The sequence below is a fragment of the Sylvia atricapilla genome, chromosome 6, assembly GCF_009819655.1.
Source record: "Sylvia atricapilla isolate bSylAtr1 chromosome 6, bSylAtr1.pri, whole genome shotgun sequence".
Lineage (NCBI taxonomy): Eukaryota > Metazoa > Chordata > Aves > Passeriformes > Sylviidae > Sylvia > Sylvia atricapilla.
In genome coordinates this window covers 25,735,614-25,754,300 of record NC_089145.1, presented here as the reverse complement: position 1 = coordinate 25,754,300, position 18,687 = coordinate 25,735,614, and the positions used below count along the sequence as shown (strand labels likewise).

The window sequence follows — 18,687 nt, the reverse complement described above, 5'->3', positions numbered from 1 at the left end:
AAGGTTATAAACGTAACTACAAAGCAATCCTAAACAAACTCATTAAGTTATTTATTCAACTTGTTTTCATTCTTCACTTACTCTGCCCTTAAATCACTCCTTCCTGTAATTTTTCCCAAGTACTTTTTCAGTTTATTTTCCTGAAGGAAACAGTGTCTGTAAATGAGGGGTACAGTAGTCCAACATAAGATGACATATTTGAGTAGCTGTTAAAGCAACTTAACAGGGAAAAAAAAAAAAAAGAAAAAAGAAAAAGAAAAAAAATGGGGGTAGGCTGCCATCTAAGTCCCTTAAAACCCTAAAAGTGGAGTAGATCTGGAAGTCTCCTCTAGCTTGCAATGTAGGTTCAGGAGAATGGGTAGCTGGTAGAATTACGAAATGTGAGAACTGAGGAAGCAAAACCACACTCAGAGGAAATAATTTTATCCAGAGACTTTAAAAACCCTTGGTTTTGTTACCATGTGGTTTCTGTCACAGTCAAGAAAGCAAACCTTTGCAATAATCACCATTTATTTACTGCTCTTGTTTAGAAATGCAGAAAGACCTAGATCCAGGCACACAACCAACTCTTGTTGCTTTGACACTTCACAAAGCACTGCTGCTTTTACATTTTTAGTTCTTAGCAAAAATTACTGCTGTAAAAAGCAGAATGCAAAAGTGGAGATTATGGAACTCGTCTTCAGCAGAGAGGCAACCTTCCCAGTTTCCTGGTAAATAGCTTTAAACACATTCACCAACTTAGAAGCATTTTGTAGAATCTGTCTGGATAAGAAATAACTTTGAATGACACATGTAGTTCAGAAATAACTGAACTAAGTAATTTCTGCAGTTTAAACAAGGGAGATAATAACCAGGCAAACACTTGAAGAGCAAAGCAACACAAGAGAGAACATCTCTGTTGATTGACATTTGTGCTGAACCACCATGCCAACCCTGGTAAAAAAGTATTTTTCTTCAGTAAAAAGAAAGCTGTAAAGCTTCTACACAGCTTGTGTCCACTCCCTGCTGTGGTGCACTGGCAGAGAGGTGCACTGTGGTGCACTGGCAGAGCCAACTGCTGGATACAAGTTTTACTGTCACGCCTGCACCAGAGCTAGCTCCTGCAAGAAGCCAGGCTGCAATTCCTATCACCAGCCAGAGAAGAGGTGTTGGATGAAACAGAACTGATGGCCTGTCAGAGCTGAATGAACACAGCTGATGATCTGGACTCTTAAACAAAAATGCAGAAAGAAATGATTGTAGAATTGTCTGTGGAGCACTGAAACCCTAAAACGTTCCCACATGTACACAGTCTTGTCTCTCTTCTTCTAATTGCATCAGTCTGTTTAAGGAAAGACAATACGTCCACCTGCAAATGTTGCTGAAGGTTGACACCTACAATAGAACACTTAGGAGACAATACTGTGGAAGGATCTGTTTAAAAATTAGCCAAAGACAAAAGAAGTACTTAGAGTTTAAAGACGGAATTAATATCATCCACAAGCAAAGACTAAAACTAGCTGCTCAGTGCTTATCAGTATTTTCTGAGATTTCTACAGAGGTCATTTCCTACATTTCCTTTAGGCGAGATACAAATCTATTAGTGACAGAAAGAACCACAGAAATTGGCAAAATCTGCCACAGCAGCCAAATTGAATGAGTAAATACTCGCACTAAACAGTCTCAACAAAAAACCAAAAAGCTACTTCTAAACTGCAAGAGTTATGTTCACAAGCACTGCCTGGGAGAAGTCCTGTGCACACTCCCCATGGTCCAAAAGATGACAGCAGCATCCTGATGCACTTATGAAATCACAGATGATGCCACTTCAAAATACTGTTCCCTACAATGTGTGACATCATGATGATCAAGGCAGCTCCACGAGTATCCAGACGATCTGTCTAATAGTTTGAGGAGAAAAATATCTGACAGTTCAAGCAAACTCATCAACAGTTCTGGAGTCACAAAAAACTAAGATAGTCACAGACCAAACTCTGTGGTGTTGGGCCACCAGGTTGCTGCAAACTGAATCCTACAGGATTTCTGACAGATGTTTCACCACAAGAGAAAAGAGCCGAGCAATCTTCAAGCAGGAAGCCAATGCTCCAGACCCAAGCACTTATGCTCTTCCCTGCAGGTACACCATATGGCATTTTGTTGTTGCTTTCAGCCACCGTCCACAGGCTTTTCCACTGAAGACAGAGTATCTGGGAAGTCTTCTTGAATCAGCTGTAAGGAAGGGAAGCCCTGGGTCTACCACTTCTATTTATACCAACAATATTACTGCACCAGTTCAAACATATTATATATATAGCTCTGTGGCTTATTTCCAGGCAGAAGTAACTCAATGCTGGTGTACATATGTTTAGACCACAGCAATTGGAAACAATGTCCCATAAACTCTGTTAACACAGTGCTGCTGTAATTACAGTGCTGCTCTGCTGTAACCAGAACAGGCTCTACAACTGCAGAAACACAAACCATGATAGGAAAAAAAAAATTTAAAAGTTACCCACCCAGAAGCTAAATAAGCCAGTTGCCATCTGCACAGCACTGACAGACTTCCACTGTAGCCCCAACAGATTTATAGCTCTAAGTTAACAGGCAGCTCTTGTCACATCAAGATATAGTGTCTGACTGCCAAGATACCACATGGAGGTGACCAGGGTGTGGGCCAGTATAAGGGCAGACATGGAACACACAGAGCATCTGCCAGTATCCACTTGCATTTTGTAAACTTAAGAGCGGAGAAACAGACGATAGCTGGATGAGCACAGCTCCATTTGCAAACCCTGTACTGAAGATATCAGCAGCACTACCATATTTTAACAAGACCGACTTGAATCCAGCACCCATAAGCTCACGCACTGAAAAGAAACAAGAATGGCAAGGGGCAGGAGCCCCGGCCCAATACCCGAAGGGTATTTACCCCAGCACTGGTTGCAGAGACCTCAGTGACACGAGGAAGACGCTTGCCAGAAACCTCGCAGGTTACTGATGCCAGTGCTGAGCCTAGGCTTTAACACGACCCCAGGTGAGCCAAGCTGCAAACAGCAGCCCACATATAGAAAAGCAAGAGGTGATAATTACCATACTTTTCACCAGACTCTCCCTCTCACAGGCTTCAAACACAGACCTGTCAGTCTTCCCAATACACTTAAAAACAACCTTTCATCACATTTTTCTCTGCAACAGCTAAATGCAGGGAGGGTGGATGGGGTGGGGGAAGACAAGGACAGATATGTGATTAACATGTTTTTTTAAAAAGCTTGCCTTTCTTTTGCCTAAACCCAATGGGACTGAACTTTAAAGAGGTGGAAAGCATAATCAACACTTCAGAAGTATCTGAAAAGGCACGGCACCTTTGGTTATGGGAAGTGGAAAAGTTAATGACCACGATCTCAGGCCTCTGAAGAGACAGGCGTCTCTTCTCCTGGGGTATAAATAACCTAGCTTTATCCTGCATAAACCTGTTTGTAACTTCAGGGATGGAACTGCCCTTCCTGAAGAAGCCAGGTCAGCATCTTGCTTAGATCAGAGAAGGCTCTGCCACTCTGTCAGAGAGCTTCTAGATGGGGCGAAAAGGGGAAACCAGTTTCAGGGGTGACAATAGGGGTATAAAATAAAAACAGAATTTCTCTGGTCAAATGCTTATTTGGGGGAGTGTCAAACAGGGAAAGAGGAACAGTCTCAGTTCCAGGTTTCACAAGACTGGTTAGCAACGCATTCAGGAAATATGGATTATTGGATAAAGTGCAGCTGAGCTGGTCTAAACAACATGATGAAGACAACTGCACGATATACATATAAGGCATGCACACAGATACAGTTACGTGCATTAAATGAATCATCACGCATAGACTCTGATCTTGCAGTCGGCCACAGAGACACTTATCTTTACATCCATTGAGTGAAATGGACCACTCATACTACCTCACCACAAAAAATTAAGCACATACTGAAGCACCCACAGGAATGGTGCCAGAGTTTGCATTCAGTTTTCTTTTAAACCTTTCAAGGCCATCATGACTCTAAAAATGCTACAAAGAGTTGTATAAGACTGTGTACATTACAGCTGTAACACAATACCACTGTCACTTTATAAGCAGAGGAAAAGAGCAGGCTGTAAGTTACTGTACTAACAGGCACACTAAGAAAAGTAACATACACTCAACCAGAACAGAGTATGTCCTTCGTATTAAACACACACACACAGAAAAATAGAAACATAATCATACCATCATCCAATCAGGCCTCAGCATTTAAGTACACTCCACAAGGCAAAACCCTGCTTGGCAGCTCTTTACAGTACTTTCCTTTCTGGGGATCTGAGAAAAACATCCAAATGGAATCACAGTAGAGAGGGGGAGAGCAGGACATGGGACAAAGCACAGGCAGCAGACCTGGAAGCAAATTCCTATTCCAGAGAGACGGCTGCAATGCATAGGCTACATTCCCTCTGCTGTCCAGAGACAAGACCCTCTCCCCAGCAAGAGAAACCACCCACTTTGACATTTTATGATGGATTTCATTTCTAAGCCCTTCTTTCTGTCCTAACTGCTTCTGCAGCTCCAGAGATCACTAGTGATTTATAGTTCTGCCATGTCCTCAGCATGAGAGCTGCTCAACTCAGCTAATCCCAAATGCTACACAAATATGTTTCAGGCCCCCAACTCACAGCCCAGGAATACCAGCTTGTATAACAGCTCTGCACAGTTATAGTACTTTTTACACAGCCTCCTCCTCTCCTCTGCCAGGACTGCCAGCTAAGAAGGGCTGGGTTGCTCTTCCCAATACAACATGCCCTAAGTGCCAGAAAAAAACTAGAAGCAGAAAGAAATTGTTTTGCTTGCCAATGAACCTTTAGGCAGTAGGTGATGAGTGTTCCCAATTGTTTTAAACCCCTGGAAAATACCGACAGCAAAACTAAATGCCTTATTGCAACAAGCACTCTTCTTTTCCCAGGGGAACATCACATGACTGGCCACAGTGGGCAGTATTTCTCAACCCATGGTAACTTCAGAGATCCCCAGGTGCCCTGTAAAACACTTATCATTCACCAAAGAGGCAGATTTTTCCAAACTAACGAGACAATTCAGTTTCCTTGTCAGAAATGCAAAGCCAGAAGCTGCCCAGTGCATCATATCCCCTACCATAGAGGGCAATGTTACTATCCAGGGCAACCTAGCAGTCCTTCCCAGCCTTGCCAGTCAGCCTGGAACTTTGGTCACCAGAGTTTCACCATGAAGATCCAGGCACTGTCTGGAACAACATAGACTCTGAGCATATTATAGAGGGTTATTATATTATAGACTAGGAGCTTGGTTGTCTCGTTTTCCCAAACATGTGTTTAAACTAAGCTTTGCAGGCTACAGGGCTACAGGCCCCAGGCAGTGCAGGGCCCTCCCCAGGCACTGGATACCCACAGAGCCAGAGGCAGGATCACAGTGCCCCTTCCCAAGCACACCACAGCATGTCCATGGCCACAGGAGGCTGCAGCACCTGGAAGAAGCCAGGGCAGAAGCAGTGAAGTTGCCAGCAAGCAGGCAGGACAGGCCATGCAATTGTGGCTTGGGTGCTGTGTGGCCCACTGGCTCTCACCCCGGCTCCAGCAGGCCATGTAGAAAGTCATTAATCAGCCCCCTGGCCATTCTATTAACAGCTGTGTTTACACACTGACACCCCTAGGCAGAGACACTCATTCCAAGGGCCTGGAGCAGCTTCAACACACAGCAAAGACAGTCCAGGTACTGCATCTTCTCCTCCAGTACCACATTCATTCTTCCACCAATCGCTCCATCAAAAAAGTATTTTTTGCAGGTCTCAGACATCAAAAAGCTTATTTGCAGCCTTGCTACAGAAAATGGGCCAGGAACTTCACAAAGCAAGTGTCCATAAGTCACTCACCACAACGGTGATGCAGACCTGCCCTTCCAGAAGTTATAGCCAAGGCAGGCAGTGGCAAGGGAACTGAAGAAAGCTGCCTCTCCCCCAGAGCACCTCGCCCTCATCCTCCCCCAGCACCAGTTATTCACGCTGCTGATTGCGTGTTAATACATCTCAACAGCTTAGCTCAGAAGCCCGCAGAGACAGGCAGCACAAACCACGGATTATCAGGGAGGAAGATTATCCTCCCGGAGCAGAGGACAGTAGAATCCCAATTCCAGCCTCAAAAGCTGCTCAGGCTTCTAGAAACCGCTAGGTTCACTGAGGCTACCACAGAATCCTCAGAAATATTTGTTCGTGCATTTCATTAAGAACACTTTATGTCATCTTGTATCCATTCCACTCAACCACCACTCCCATAGCAGGGTTTAGGGCACACACTGTGCAAACACTCTCCAGACAGCCCTCATAGTTTGAAAAGGTACACAGAACCAAATCTAAAGCCTATCTGGCCATGATTCAGTCCAGGAAAACTAGATCAGTTGGGACAAGGTGGGCTTAAGCAAAAAAAAAGCAGATCCCAAATTTGTCAGTTCCAGTTTATAGTCAGCAATGCTTTTGGACCGAGCTGCTCAAGTAGGATGACACCCCCAAAGCAAGTTTGAAACAACTGTGCTCAGAACCACTATATCTAGTTCAAAACTGGGAGATAAGCCAAACACAAGGAGTTATGCAGCTGTTTTAAAGCCCTGGACGCTGGGACGCTGTGCAGAAAGTGGAAAAGTATCCTGTCTGTTTTACACTGAGGGGAAAAAAGAGGCTCAGAGACAGTCTGAAGAGCAGAGCACAGAACCCAAAAACTTTAACTGCATTTTAAAAGAACATTTCATAGCTTTATTTCAAGGTTCACTCTACCTTTATACAAGTCAGCAACACAGAAGCACTGGTTTATAGTATGAAAAACATCCCTTTCAGGCCACACAAAGCTCTTGCAGAAAAGACTAGTATTGAAGAAACATAACTGGCAGAAGGAAGTTTTTCACTGGTATAGCCTGTTTCTCTGAGGGGCAGGATCATTCAATAGACTCTTTTGATACTGTGTTACCATTAAGATAGCTTGGTTTTGGATCTCAGCTTGCTAATTCCTTCTAGCACAAGCAAGTCCTTAGCCAAGTACACACAGACACTCATGCCCTCCCAGAATACCTCTGACACCATCCCTATCCCCTCACGGTTCCAGTCACAGCATGGCCATGAACAAAGCACAGAGCACAGCGAGTCCTGAGCACCAAGACCTGCCACCAAATAAAGAGGCAGGTCTTGCAGACACTCCTTTCACCCTCAGTCTTATTCAATGTTTCAGCATCTCCAGCATCTAGATTGCATTAGGGACTGTGCAATGAACTCAAGCGCCTTTGGGGCAAAGCCTGGCCTGAGCAATGGTGCCTCTTTTTTTTTTTTTTTTTTTTTTTTTTTTTTTTTTTTTTTTTTTTTTCTCTCTCAAATGAAAGCATCCTTAGTACAAACAAGACTTCAAAGACAAGCAGCCCCTTATGTGTTACTCAAAGGTGAGCAGCCAATTTCAAAGCCCTTGGGAGACCTCAAAGGCTACCACTGTTGAGCACAGGAGAGGTAGCTAACACTTCAATACTGGCACTTCAAACAGCTGCCCTGTGCTGGGCCTGTCTGCCAGTAGGCAAGGGTTTTTGAAGAGGCAGCACTGTTTTTCACCGTGCCTGCTTGGGAGAAAAAACAGGAGCAGAAAGTTCTACAACTCCATATCCTTGAATCCATGGACACTGCCATAAAGTTGCTTTCTCCTTCCAGAAACTCCTCCATCTGCCTGCTCTCAAGATATTTGTTAATGTTATGATTCTCTACTATGATGCAACATTCTTTTATCTACTTTCTTCCAGAGAAAGGAGGCTCTCTGGATCCATGATGGGGAAAATTTCAGACTAGCTGCACAAGGGAGATGCAGAAAATAAAGAAGCATCACTGTAAGGAAGGAATGCCATTGTTAAAATTTCATTGGGTAAGAAATCTCATATTAGTTGTTATATCACATTAGTTATCTTGACCAACTTTTAATACTGTGAATTTTAATACTGTATTTGGGAGAAAAAGCAGGTTTGACTTTTATTGCTATTGACTTGGAAACTCTGAATACACCAGCAGTTCCTAGTCTTCTACATTACTATTTTCAATCAGTTTCTTCACAGTAACTAACAACAGTACTGGTCTCCTGGGACACTAGCAAATTTACAAGGCTTACTGGGGTTTCCACAGCTTTAATTCTTATGGTGCTTAATCTGCTTGAGCTTGTTGGAAAGTCATCATCACCAGAGCTACTGAAATCATTAGTGACAATAGGACCAAGTCAGCATTTACAACAGCACAGTTTGCGGACTTCTAAGCAAATAATCTTAAATGAACACAAGTCCCCCTCACATGGGAGAGGTGAGAAACATCCCTGGTAATCTACAAGAGGCTGGGCTTTGTGACTAAGGCTAGGACTTGGCCTTAGAGGACCAAGATTAAATTTCTAGGTCTGCCTCAGACTTCTCGTGGGTGTTTGGAACTATGTTTGTATAGAAAAAGCATGTTCAATTCCTTCCATCTCTTTAGTTTTTTAAGCCTGAAGCTCCTTTGGGCTGGATCTACTTTATCCCATTTGTCCAGTGCCCACCAAAGCAAGGTAGAGAGATGGGATGCTCCTGCAGTCTATGGTCATACAAATACTAGCAACGAGTCACACTTGCATTGATGTTTTTGAATACAGATCACACAGCACAGCTGATTGAAATGAATAAAATGTAAGAGATTCCCATTTTCTTACACAGTCTGCCATTTGTTAAAAAGTTGTACTGTTTCAAATATTATGCCAGTTGTAAACCGGTCTGTTAAGCTGTTTGTACCAAAGTTTGTACCCTCAAAAATCTCATTCCAAGTTGTATACCCCCTCTAAAACCCCGGGCCCCCCCCCCTTCCGTCGGGCTAGGCTGTCGCCGTTCCCTGCCGGCTCCTCGAGCTGCCGGCCCCGCCTAATAGGAAAATCCAAGGACTTCCATGGTGCACCGCTCCAAAACCGAAGTACAGCTGCCGGCAAGCGGACCCAAAAGCCGCGACCCAGCACCAAATCCAGGTAAAAAGGGAGGCACTACAACACCGAGAAGACCCTCAGCTACCTAAAGACTGAATTCTGCTTCTGCCGCCTCGCCACGACCACAAAGGGACTAGGAAGAAGTGACACCCCTAGACCACACGAGCCCAGTTGGGTTGCCGGGAATTCCCGCGAGATCGGAGCCTCCCGACTCTGCTGCGGCGAGAGCAGAAAGTCCGACTGACACCTGATCCTCAGCGGCGACAGGAGCGAGGGCGGCGACAGGAGCAGCGGCGGCGCAAGCGACCCCTCGAGTTCCCCCTTTAAAGAGCTGACTAATAAAGGCTTTTCAAAGGAGCAGGTCTCCTGGCCCGTTTTTTAACACTGATTACAACAGCTGCAGGCCTCAGTTGCATTTTCCTTGCACAACACACAAACATGCTCAGGGCAAGGATAAGCAGCCCTGTGGTGAAAGGAAATAGTAGGAGGGTTTTCTGAATTGCAGTAGCCACCCTTTGGTGGGTACAGCTTCAGCAAAGCCTGCAGGGTTTCAGGCACAGGGACCAGCCCACATCTGGATCTGGGAACCAGAGCAGCGAGCGTGCCGCAACCCTGCTACACACATACCAGAGCCCTCAGAAACTTCCAGCTATGCGGAGGCAGGTATGTCAGGCACAAACACAAGCCTGAAGTAACTGAAACTGGGCTTGGTGATAGTTAATTATTCAGTCCTTAGCTGGGATCACTCAGCATTAATGTCAGGGCTAAGCATTGTTTGAGTGCCATGTAAGCACCACTCCTGGCACCAAACATCAAAAACTTTGAAAAAAGCCAAAGGGTAGCTAGTGTATGTTGTTTGCTTTCACACTCACAGAGAAAATTGTACCAAGGCTAATCAAGCAACTTCTCTCCAAGACCTTATCAACAGGAAACAAAATATCTACTTCAATTTTCCAGGCCATCAAAATGCTGACCACCACTTTCTCAGACAGAAATGGAAGTGGTTCCCTGTAGCTACTTTCCACTAAACACAGAGGGCATTAAAATAATAAACAAGTTATTTTACAGGTGCTTGCAGATCTGTGGCAATGGAAAATCAATATTGGCCCAGCCTGGTCTGACTCTCAACCAACAATTCCATTGTTCTGCCCTTCTGAAACACACGAGGTGATACACCACAGGAAGGGCCAAGCACGCAGCTAGTGAAACAGATGGTACACTCTGAAGGAGGTCTCTTTCCACTGTGTCTGAGGATGCCTTTCTCCACCAGCCCTCTCAACACCACAGTGAGCAACAGCTCTGACTAGGAAGCAGCAAATGTACCACCTGCAACAACCCTGAGCAGCCCTGACCTGTGCCATCTTACTATCCCAGCCAGATCTTCGGCAAGCACTAAACGCTTCACAGCCCGTGGACAAAAGAGGGGATTCTGTGTACAGCTCACCCAGCACAGCAGGGACAGCAGGGTAAAATCTGCTTAAGAGCCTCTCCAGCCAGGTTAGCCAAGTCCCACGTGCCCTCTCAGAGGACACAACTCATCTGAAGGAGGTGAAGAACAACATTTAAGGCAGGACGACAGCAGCTCTGAAAGGCTATCCAGGTAAGCAGCATATGACCATCCACAGGAAGCAAGAACCCATGAGGCAAACGACCTGGTTAATGTTATTTATACTGACTTCACCCCAGCACATCATCATGCTCCCCCTGCCATAGAGATGTCTTCCTGCTGTCTTTGACAGTAAAGGCAGCACATGATTTAGAGGTGACTAGAAGGATGGATCTTGCAAGCAAGCTTGCCTCAAGGCAAGAAGTATCACAGTGTTTTATGGATACAAGTGCAGGCTACAAGACCAAATATGTTGAATTGTTATATGCTTTTATATCCACTATACTTCAAGAACCAAAGTCAACTGGCACTGCAGTTCACCAGCAGAAAACCTCTGGCTTTGATATGCTCTGTGAATGTAAGTCGCATTTAACACTCATGTTTAGACCAAGGGAGCTAGCCAGATCACCCTGTGTTTTCAGGACAAGGCATATAATTCAGAGTGAAGAACAGAACAAGAAAATGCTCTGTGTGAAACTGTTAACAAACACGGGGTCACCCGGAGCACCCCATATCTAAGGATGGAATAGGGGGGACCAGAGCAACCCAAGCAGGGAAGCATTCAACCCCTGAGCTATGACACTCAGTTGCTCCACTGACTCTATCTACAGATACAGACACACCCCTGAAATGCAGGTCTGGCCGTGGAGAACCCAACCAGCCTTTGTCCTGTGCTTTAAGGGAGACCGTTACAAGCCTGACCAGAGACAGACATGAAATCCCTTCTTTCTCCAGCCAGCAGGCCCTAAGCTGTTGAAGTGTGTTTAGACTGAGCAGTGCAGAGCTGTGAGAGAGTTCCCTAGCTATCAGCTGAGGTCAAGCAATACTCATGGATGCTGAAGCAGAACAGGCACAGTAGCAGACATCCACAGCAGGGTTAGAGGCATTCCCTCAGATGTGCCCCTGGTTGCACTACTCCCAGAGATGGTGGGCTGAGCACTTTCAGACTGAAGAAAAGGGTGAATGGGGCAATACTGCACTGAATAGCACCACAAAAGCACCATCATTTTGTAGAAGACCCTTCCAAATGCTGCCAAAAGAAAACCTTATGTCAGCATCAGACAGGCTGCTCCCCAACCCACTCACACAGGCTGCTCAGCCCCACATCCAGCTCCCTGGGAACCCAGCAGGTTCTGCTGCTGCAGGACCAAGTTGTTCCCAAAGACTTACAAAGAATCCCATTCTGCAACAAGCCTCAGCTGCACCTGAAGTGATTTAATAAGAGGTGATGATTTTTGATGCATTTATATCAGTGAACCAAACTTGTGTGGTTTTTGGTTCTGTTTCAGTTCAGGTTCAGCAATTCTTAGCTGATCCAGTTAAGACCAGCAGTGGTCTGACACCCATTCTTGTTGGAAACCACGATAGTTTCAAACAAAAAGGACTGTGTGCTGAAGGCAGGAAGCTACAGGCAGGGCAGAAACATTACTCCATTCTCCTGTGTCCAGGACAGCCTGTCGTCGTAGTTGAGCCCTGCAGCTTCTCAGGGGATTAAGAAGCTGGAGAACTTCATTGGGAATAACAAGATATGAGGGGTCTGAAGCTTCCATGGATCTGCTTTCCTCTTAATTCTGTGCAGGCTCACTGGCAGGACATAGAAGTACACAGAAGTACTTGTTTCTGCGGGCTGCCAGTAAGAACAGACCATGCCTCACCAAACCCTGTCCCACTAGGAGTAACTTAGTCAGGGTTCATTTTCAGAACAAAAGCTCCCAAGAAGGTTTTGCAGAGCCACCCAGTGCAAGGCAGCATCGTGGGGCAGGAACAGACATTCCAGCTGCACACGTTTGCATGCCACTTGGAGAGGGGAGAGACCACAACACAACAGTTCCCTGCTGAATGACTTCCTGCTAAGGAATTCAGGTTTTAAAAGCACTCTCTTAAACAGGCAACTTGAAATATTTCTGGCTCAGAAAAAACAGGAGAGATCAAAGAGACCAGCAGCAAATTCTAAACGCCTTTCTTTGATTCCCTGGCTTCCTGTTTCAGGGAAAGCCTGTAGCAGGTTATGTAGCAATTTGTTTCTACACTGATATTCACAAGCTGATTTGACTAAGGATACCCACACACACCATCCCCCCTAAAACAAGCACAGCTGCATCAGTTAGAAGAGGTTTATATTTACAAGTATAGAGCTCAACAATACAAACAAGCCCTGCAGGAACTGTACTTACTTAGGTACATTACTTCTGTGAGCAGGGTACTACAGCAACCAGGATATTTTAACAATGGGCGATGGGTCAGGCCCGAACTTCCCCCCTGTCCTGATACTGTTGCTCTGTAGGTGATCCAAAGGCACTTAGGGCCCAGTTTTTAACCCCGAGTCTCAACTGGAATCACAAGCACGGTGACCAGATGCACGGCTGGATTTCTGGCAGGGCTAGTAATCCTCTAGAAATTGAATGCAGGCCAATCAACTTATCTGAGGAAATTTTAGCTTCCAACTGCCACACCAATACATTACAAATCTCAACAGTCAACAAGCCTTAGACATACGTCACGGTACTCTAGGTCTATACTGGTTCAACACAAAAACCAGAGACACAGAGAGCACAGCAAAAGTGGATTCAAGCCATGAACATCAGAAGACACAAACACAAAAAAGAGAAGTCCAAACACAAAATTAGTCAGACAGCAACAAAAATCAGGACTCTCACAAAACAAAACAAAACACACCAAAAAGCAACCCACAAAAAAAACAAAAAAAAACAAACAAAAAAACCCCACCACCCATACCAAAACAACGGTTTTCAGAAGGCAATAGTAATACCAAACACTGCATCCAATTTGTCAACAAGCTTTACTTAGAGCTCCCATTCCTTCCCCCTCTTTTCCTTTTTTTTTTTTTAATGTCCATGATTATCTGTTGGCTCCTTAGTTTTACTTCTGTAGAGATCTCCTGGAGCTCTACAGTAAAACTATGCATTAATTATAGAAGGAAATAAGTCCTAGTGGAAGTCACAAAACAAGTTCCCTCTTGTACAGATCCCAAGCAACACACTGCATGTCCTGCACAGCCATCATGCAAAATATCTCTACTTACCCACACTCCCCCTTCCACAGCAATGCACAAACAGGTCTCTGCAGAGCCAGCCTCCCACAGATTGCCCACGGCCAGCCCAGCATTACACGGCTGCTTCACTGAAAGGAGGCAAATTTCACAGGCCTTCTCTTCAGCATGACAAACTGCCCAAGGGGTCTGTCCCTAACCACTGAGACAGCCTGGCAAGCCTCACATGCCCAAAGGGTTCTTTAGGAAAGAGCCAGGACACTTCCCATTGAAGGGGAAAAAACCACCACAGTTCATGGAAGTTTAAGCAGTGCCACTGAGGATGCTTGCCCATCTTAAATTCAGCACCTGGTTGCAATAAAAAGTTGAGGTATTCGGAGGGCTGGGTCTTCACCTACATGTGCACATGCAAAGGGCAATATCATCTTCCAGGAACTAATTTAGGGCAACAGTCCAGCTCCATCCTATGCAACTAAGCAGCATCCAGCTGCAATGACCAACTTCATTGGCCCTTCCATGCCCCCATCTGACCAGTTTCATACAGCTCTTGGAGCAGTTATTTCTCAAAAACTCCAAGAGACAAAGATGCCTCAAAGATTCCTTCCTGCAGGTCAGAAAAGATCCTTCAGGAGCGATGTGTGTGATGGTCAGTGTTAGTCCCACGGGTTTTCACACACACACCAAATAGCAGACTGAAACCTGCTTCTCACCTTGGGAAGGAGAGGAGCAGACATGTAGCAGAGGGAGTGTCTTCACAGATACTCAACATCTGTCAGATCTTTGATAAAGGGCCCACTCCCGTTCTCCCTGCCCTCTCCAACTGGCACACTGATGGCAGATCCTAACTCGTTTGAGCCAGTTCAGAGCAGACCACTTCAGGAAACCAACATCTGCATCTAACTCCTCATAATGCCAAACTGATTCTGCCAGCAAACTCCCCATCAGTTCCTTTGCACCTCACTGATTAACGGCTCCTACTAATAAGATAGACAAAATCCAACCCTGAAACCCTAATTTGATGGTGCAAAATGAATCCATGATATCCCTCCCTAGGGGCTCAGACATCCCTGGCTGCACAAGGGGAGACAGCACAAAGGATAGAAGAGAGCTCTCCCAAAAGGCATGTGTAAGGAGAGCAAAATGAAATATGTACCACAGAATACCCAGGTATGTAGCAGCAGGTCCCAGCCCCAAAAAGCAGTGTGCAGGCCACAGAGCCAAAATCAAATGCCCACCATGTGTGGGGGTACAAATGGCTTTTGTCTCTTTCAGTAGAAGTCTCTCAGTAGACTTCTACAGTTTCTGCAGACTTCTACTCTGCAGACCAAGAAACTGCTCTTCAGCAACACCAACAAAGCACGTTTCACTGGCAGTCCACAGGCTGCATGAAATGCACGCACATGCACACAGTGAGGTCAAGCACAAGCACCAAGGACTTTCCCCAAGACAACTTTGAGGAAGCCATGCAGGCTTGTCTCTTGCTTGGCAAGAGAAGAATACTGTGTTCCTTGGTATTAAAGAGCCATCTAAGGGAAACTCTGACCTGAACCGGAGTTCTGAGAACAGGATGTCATGCTGGGGAAAGACCATTTTTAGGTACATTGTCAAGAGAACTTCATGAGAGAAATTTGGAAACATCATTGTTTTGAGACCAATGAATACACTTTTCAGACATGTATTACAAGCATTTCTTATTTATTAGCAAGTCTTGGCAAAAGGGCAGGGATTGAGTTTTCTATTTATAGAGACAGAGAGCTACACAAAGGCTGAGTGATTTGCCCAGGGTTACAGGTGAATCAGTGGCAGGGACACAACAGGGTGCCCTGACTCAGAGGCACCTGCTGTCAGCACAAGGTAATGCCACCCAGCTCTTGTGCTCCCTGAAGCCAGGCTTAAGTTAGCCTCTCCTCATGACACCAGTCAGTTCCCAGTCAGTGAGTGTCTGTCAGAAATTCTCCAAAACACCAAGAAGAATAATGGATTTTAAGAACTAATTATACATAACAGAAGACAACCCAAATGAAAGGTGGTCTGAGGCACGCAGAGGAAAGCACATACCCGTGGAATGTGCTTTGCACTTCTGGAACACAGACCTTATCTGAACAGACACCTCCAAGACATGTTTCACATCTTTCATACCATCCTTCCCTTCCCCACACGCTCACAGAACTCTCCTTTGCAGGGTGAGAGCAATTCCTTACACACAACAGGTGTTTCTATATCCTCAGCTCCCAGTAATGCAGGTTAGCAGCTGGTAACATGGAGGAAGAGGCAGCACTGCATTTCTCCTGTCAGTCATCTGTAACAACTCCACACGCCACAGTGGGGGAAATCCCAAAAGCTTTCTGATACAGGCTGGGGTCATATCACACAAGCAAAAAGAATGCTTCAAAAGAGGGGCACAAGCTTCAGGAAGAATCTGCAGCAGAGCAAAGATCCCAACTAAAAGACAGACCTGTCATGGATCAGATCCTCTGCATCACTCTACAGTTATACTAGGTCTCCCAAAGCAGCATTATCAGAACAGATGGAAACTTAGACATCAAAGTTAAAGCGTGCTGGCTGCACTACACAGCACTCACCTTGCTGCCTATATCTTCTCGCTTGTTCCCAGGCTTGCTTCTCCTCAGCTTAATGGAGGGGGAGCGAAGTAGGTTTTTGATCCGACTTGTTATCGTAGACCCTTCGACTGACATCATCTCCAGGTGCCACGAAGGATTCACCCCACACACAGACTGTGCCTGGGGAACGAGCCCAGGTTTGAGGCAGAAACACTGATGTGCTCAGCTTTGCTCCCACACATTCACATATCTCTCAGCGATTCTGCTCAGGAACTCCACTCCAGTTACACTGCAAAGCTATTCACAGAGGCTGGCAGACTTTCCTTTTGCAGATTCCAGAGGATCGAATCAGTGGCAATCTAAACTGAAAGATGCACCGTGAGTCAACGCAATATTCACAATAAATTCAATTCTAGCCTCATCCTTTGCAAGAAATATACACAAAAGAGCTTATAGGGATGGAGGCAGCACTACTATTTTCAGAGGCTTCCACACAAATTATCGTCTATTTAATATCAATTAACACATCCATACCAATTCCCAAATCCAAAATTTAGATTTTGCACTTCAATATCTTCTTACGACAGAGACAGAAATTCCCACCCCTTGGTTTAGCTCCATACACATCGATTCCACCTTATGCTTCACAGCCTGAAAAGCACAGTGCTGTACTTGACTATTAAACACCGGGTCTCAGAAAAACCCCGAGAATACACACGAGGGAGTTTTTAACAAATCTATCCCTGTTTTAAGTCCACATAATTACATAGTGTGTGATACCAGATAATAAAGGCATTTCATGTTTCCACGTCCTCCCACTCGAATTTATAAAGTGAATCAAGGAGGCACTACAGCTGCTGCCAAGACCCCCGGCCAACATCTTCACCTTTCCCGAAGAGCCGGTGGTGGCCGGGGGGAAGAGGGATGCAGTCAGAGCCTGCAGTGAATTATCCTCCCGGCTTCTGTGCAAAATGGGGGCGGAGGGAAGAAAGAGAGAGACACGGCGAAGGGAAGAGAGAAGAGAGGGGAGGAAGAGAGAAACGTCCAAGCCAGCACAGCCGGCAGCCTCCTCCCTGCGGCGGCAGCACTGCGGGCGAGGGGCCGCGCCTCCTCCCCCCGCCCCAGCCCGCCCCGCCGCCTTGAACCTCTCCTACCTGGCGCCCAGGAACGGCGATCCCGGCGCCCACGGTGCCCCGCAGCGCCTGCCCATGCAGCCGGCCTGCCCCGAGGAGGGGCCGCGGCGCGGGCCGCCCCCGCGGGCGGGGCGGGGGCCGTCCCCTGGGCGGCGGCGGCAGGGCGGGGGGTGGCAGCGGGAGGCGGCTCCGCGGTGCCAGGTGCGGGCCGGGCGCTGGGGCCAGGCCGGGACGCGCCCGCCGAGCCCGGGAGCGGAGGGGCGCGCGCCCGTCCGTCCCGCCGCGCGCCGGCCCCGGCCCGGCAGCGCTACGGCGGCCCGCGCGGGCCAAACCGCGGCGCCGGGGGCGGCGGAGGGAGACGGGCGGCGTGGCGGAGGGATCGCGGCGTGGCGGACGGGCCCGGGCGGTGTGGGGAGCCGTGCTGGGCTCTGCATGGGGAGGCCGCCGGCGCTGGTCGAGCTCCGGCCAGCTCTAATGGGGATCCGAGGACGCGTCTCCCGTACAAGAGCCAAGCGAGACCGGAGGAAGGTCAAGGTCACGTTAGAGGCCCGTCCTGCTGTGTCCGCTGCCCCTCAGGTCCCATGGTTGCGCCCGCCGCCTACAACGTGTCACCCTGACTATGTTTTCCCTTGTTGAACCTGTTACTGTAGTGTCTCTGGCGAAATGGAACGTGGGTTGGCTTAACATCCAAATTTAATATAGTAGTTCCCAAAAATAACCACACTACACTTGTCCTGATACCACCACCAACAGCTAAGCAAATACAGAGTATCCCTTGAACAGTGACATCAGAAATTTGGAGAATTGGCCCATACATAATACAAGAGGTAGGACATCAACAGATGTCATTTAACCCATCTTGGTCTCTCAAACATGTTGAATTGTTGATGCAAATTAGAGTGTCTACAATTCAGCTGCACTGGTTTTGGACCCTTTGACATTCATTGCGCCTTTTGACCAAAAGCGTTTACAAATCTTGGGTGCTTCCTACCGCTTCAGAGTGGGTTGGCACACCATGCCTGGGGGTGTTGCTGTCTCTGGGGGTGTCAGAGTGTCCTCACTGCCCCACAAACCTGCCTGGCATTCCTTGCTTGTCACCACATCCTGCCTGTGCCACAACAGGAGCCTTCTGGGGAAGTGACAGAGAAGGGGACCGTGGGACTGTGGGACCCTCCTGCACTGGGCTGGGAGAGGGGACAGAGGATGTCACCTTGTGCCCCCATAGTGTGGGATGGCCAACACTTCGTATCTGGTGTGTGGATCTTTTACTGGGGCTATGGTGTTCACAGAGGTGGTGTGGAGGCTGCTGGCAAAGCCACACCCTAAGCAGCTGAGCTGGGTATTCCTGGATGACCACGGGAATCCACAACCACACAGTGGCATTTGTCAGGCCCCACTGCATGGGTTCC

General features: G+C 46.9%; 1 protein-coding gene across 1 annotated transcript in view; it reads right to left on the bottom strand.

Moving 5' to 3' along the window:
- MAPKBP1 (mitogen-activated protein kinase binding protein 1) overlaps positions 1–16,501 on the bottom strand; it is a 100,089-nt gene extending 83,588 nt beyond the window's left edge. The window contains exon 1 of the mRNA XM_066321239.1: positions 16,167–16,501. Coding sequence (XP_066177336.1) covers positions 16,167–16,283 — 117 coding nt within the window. The 5' untranslated portion in view covers positions 16,284–16,501. The remainder of the gene's footprint in view (positions 1–16,166) is intronic.
- Positions 16,502–18,687: the final 2,186 nt, after the last annotated feature.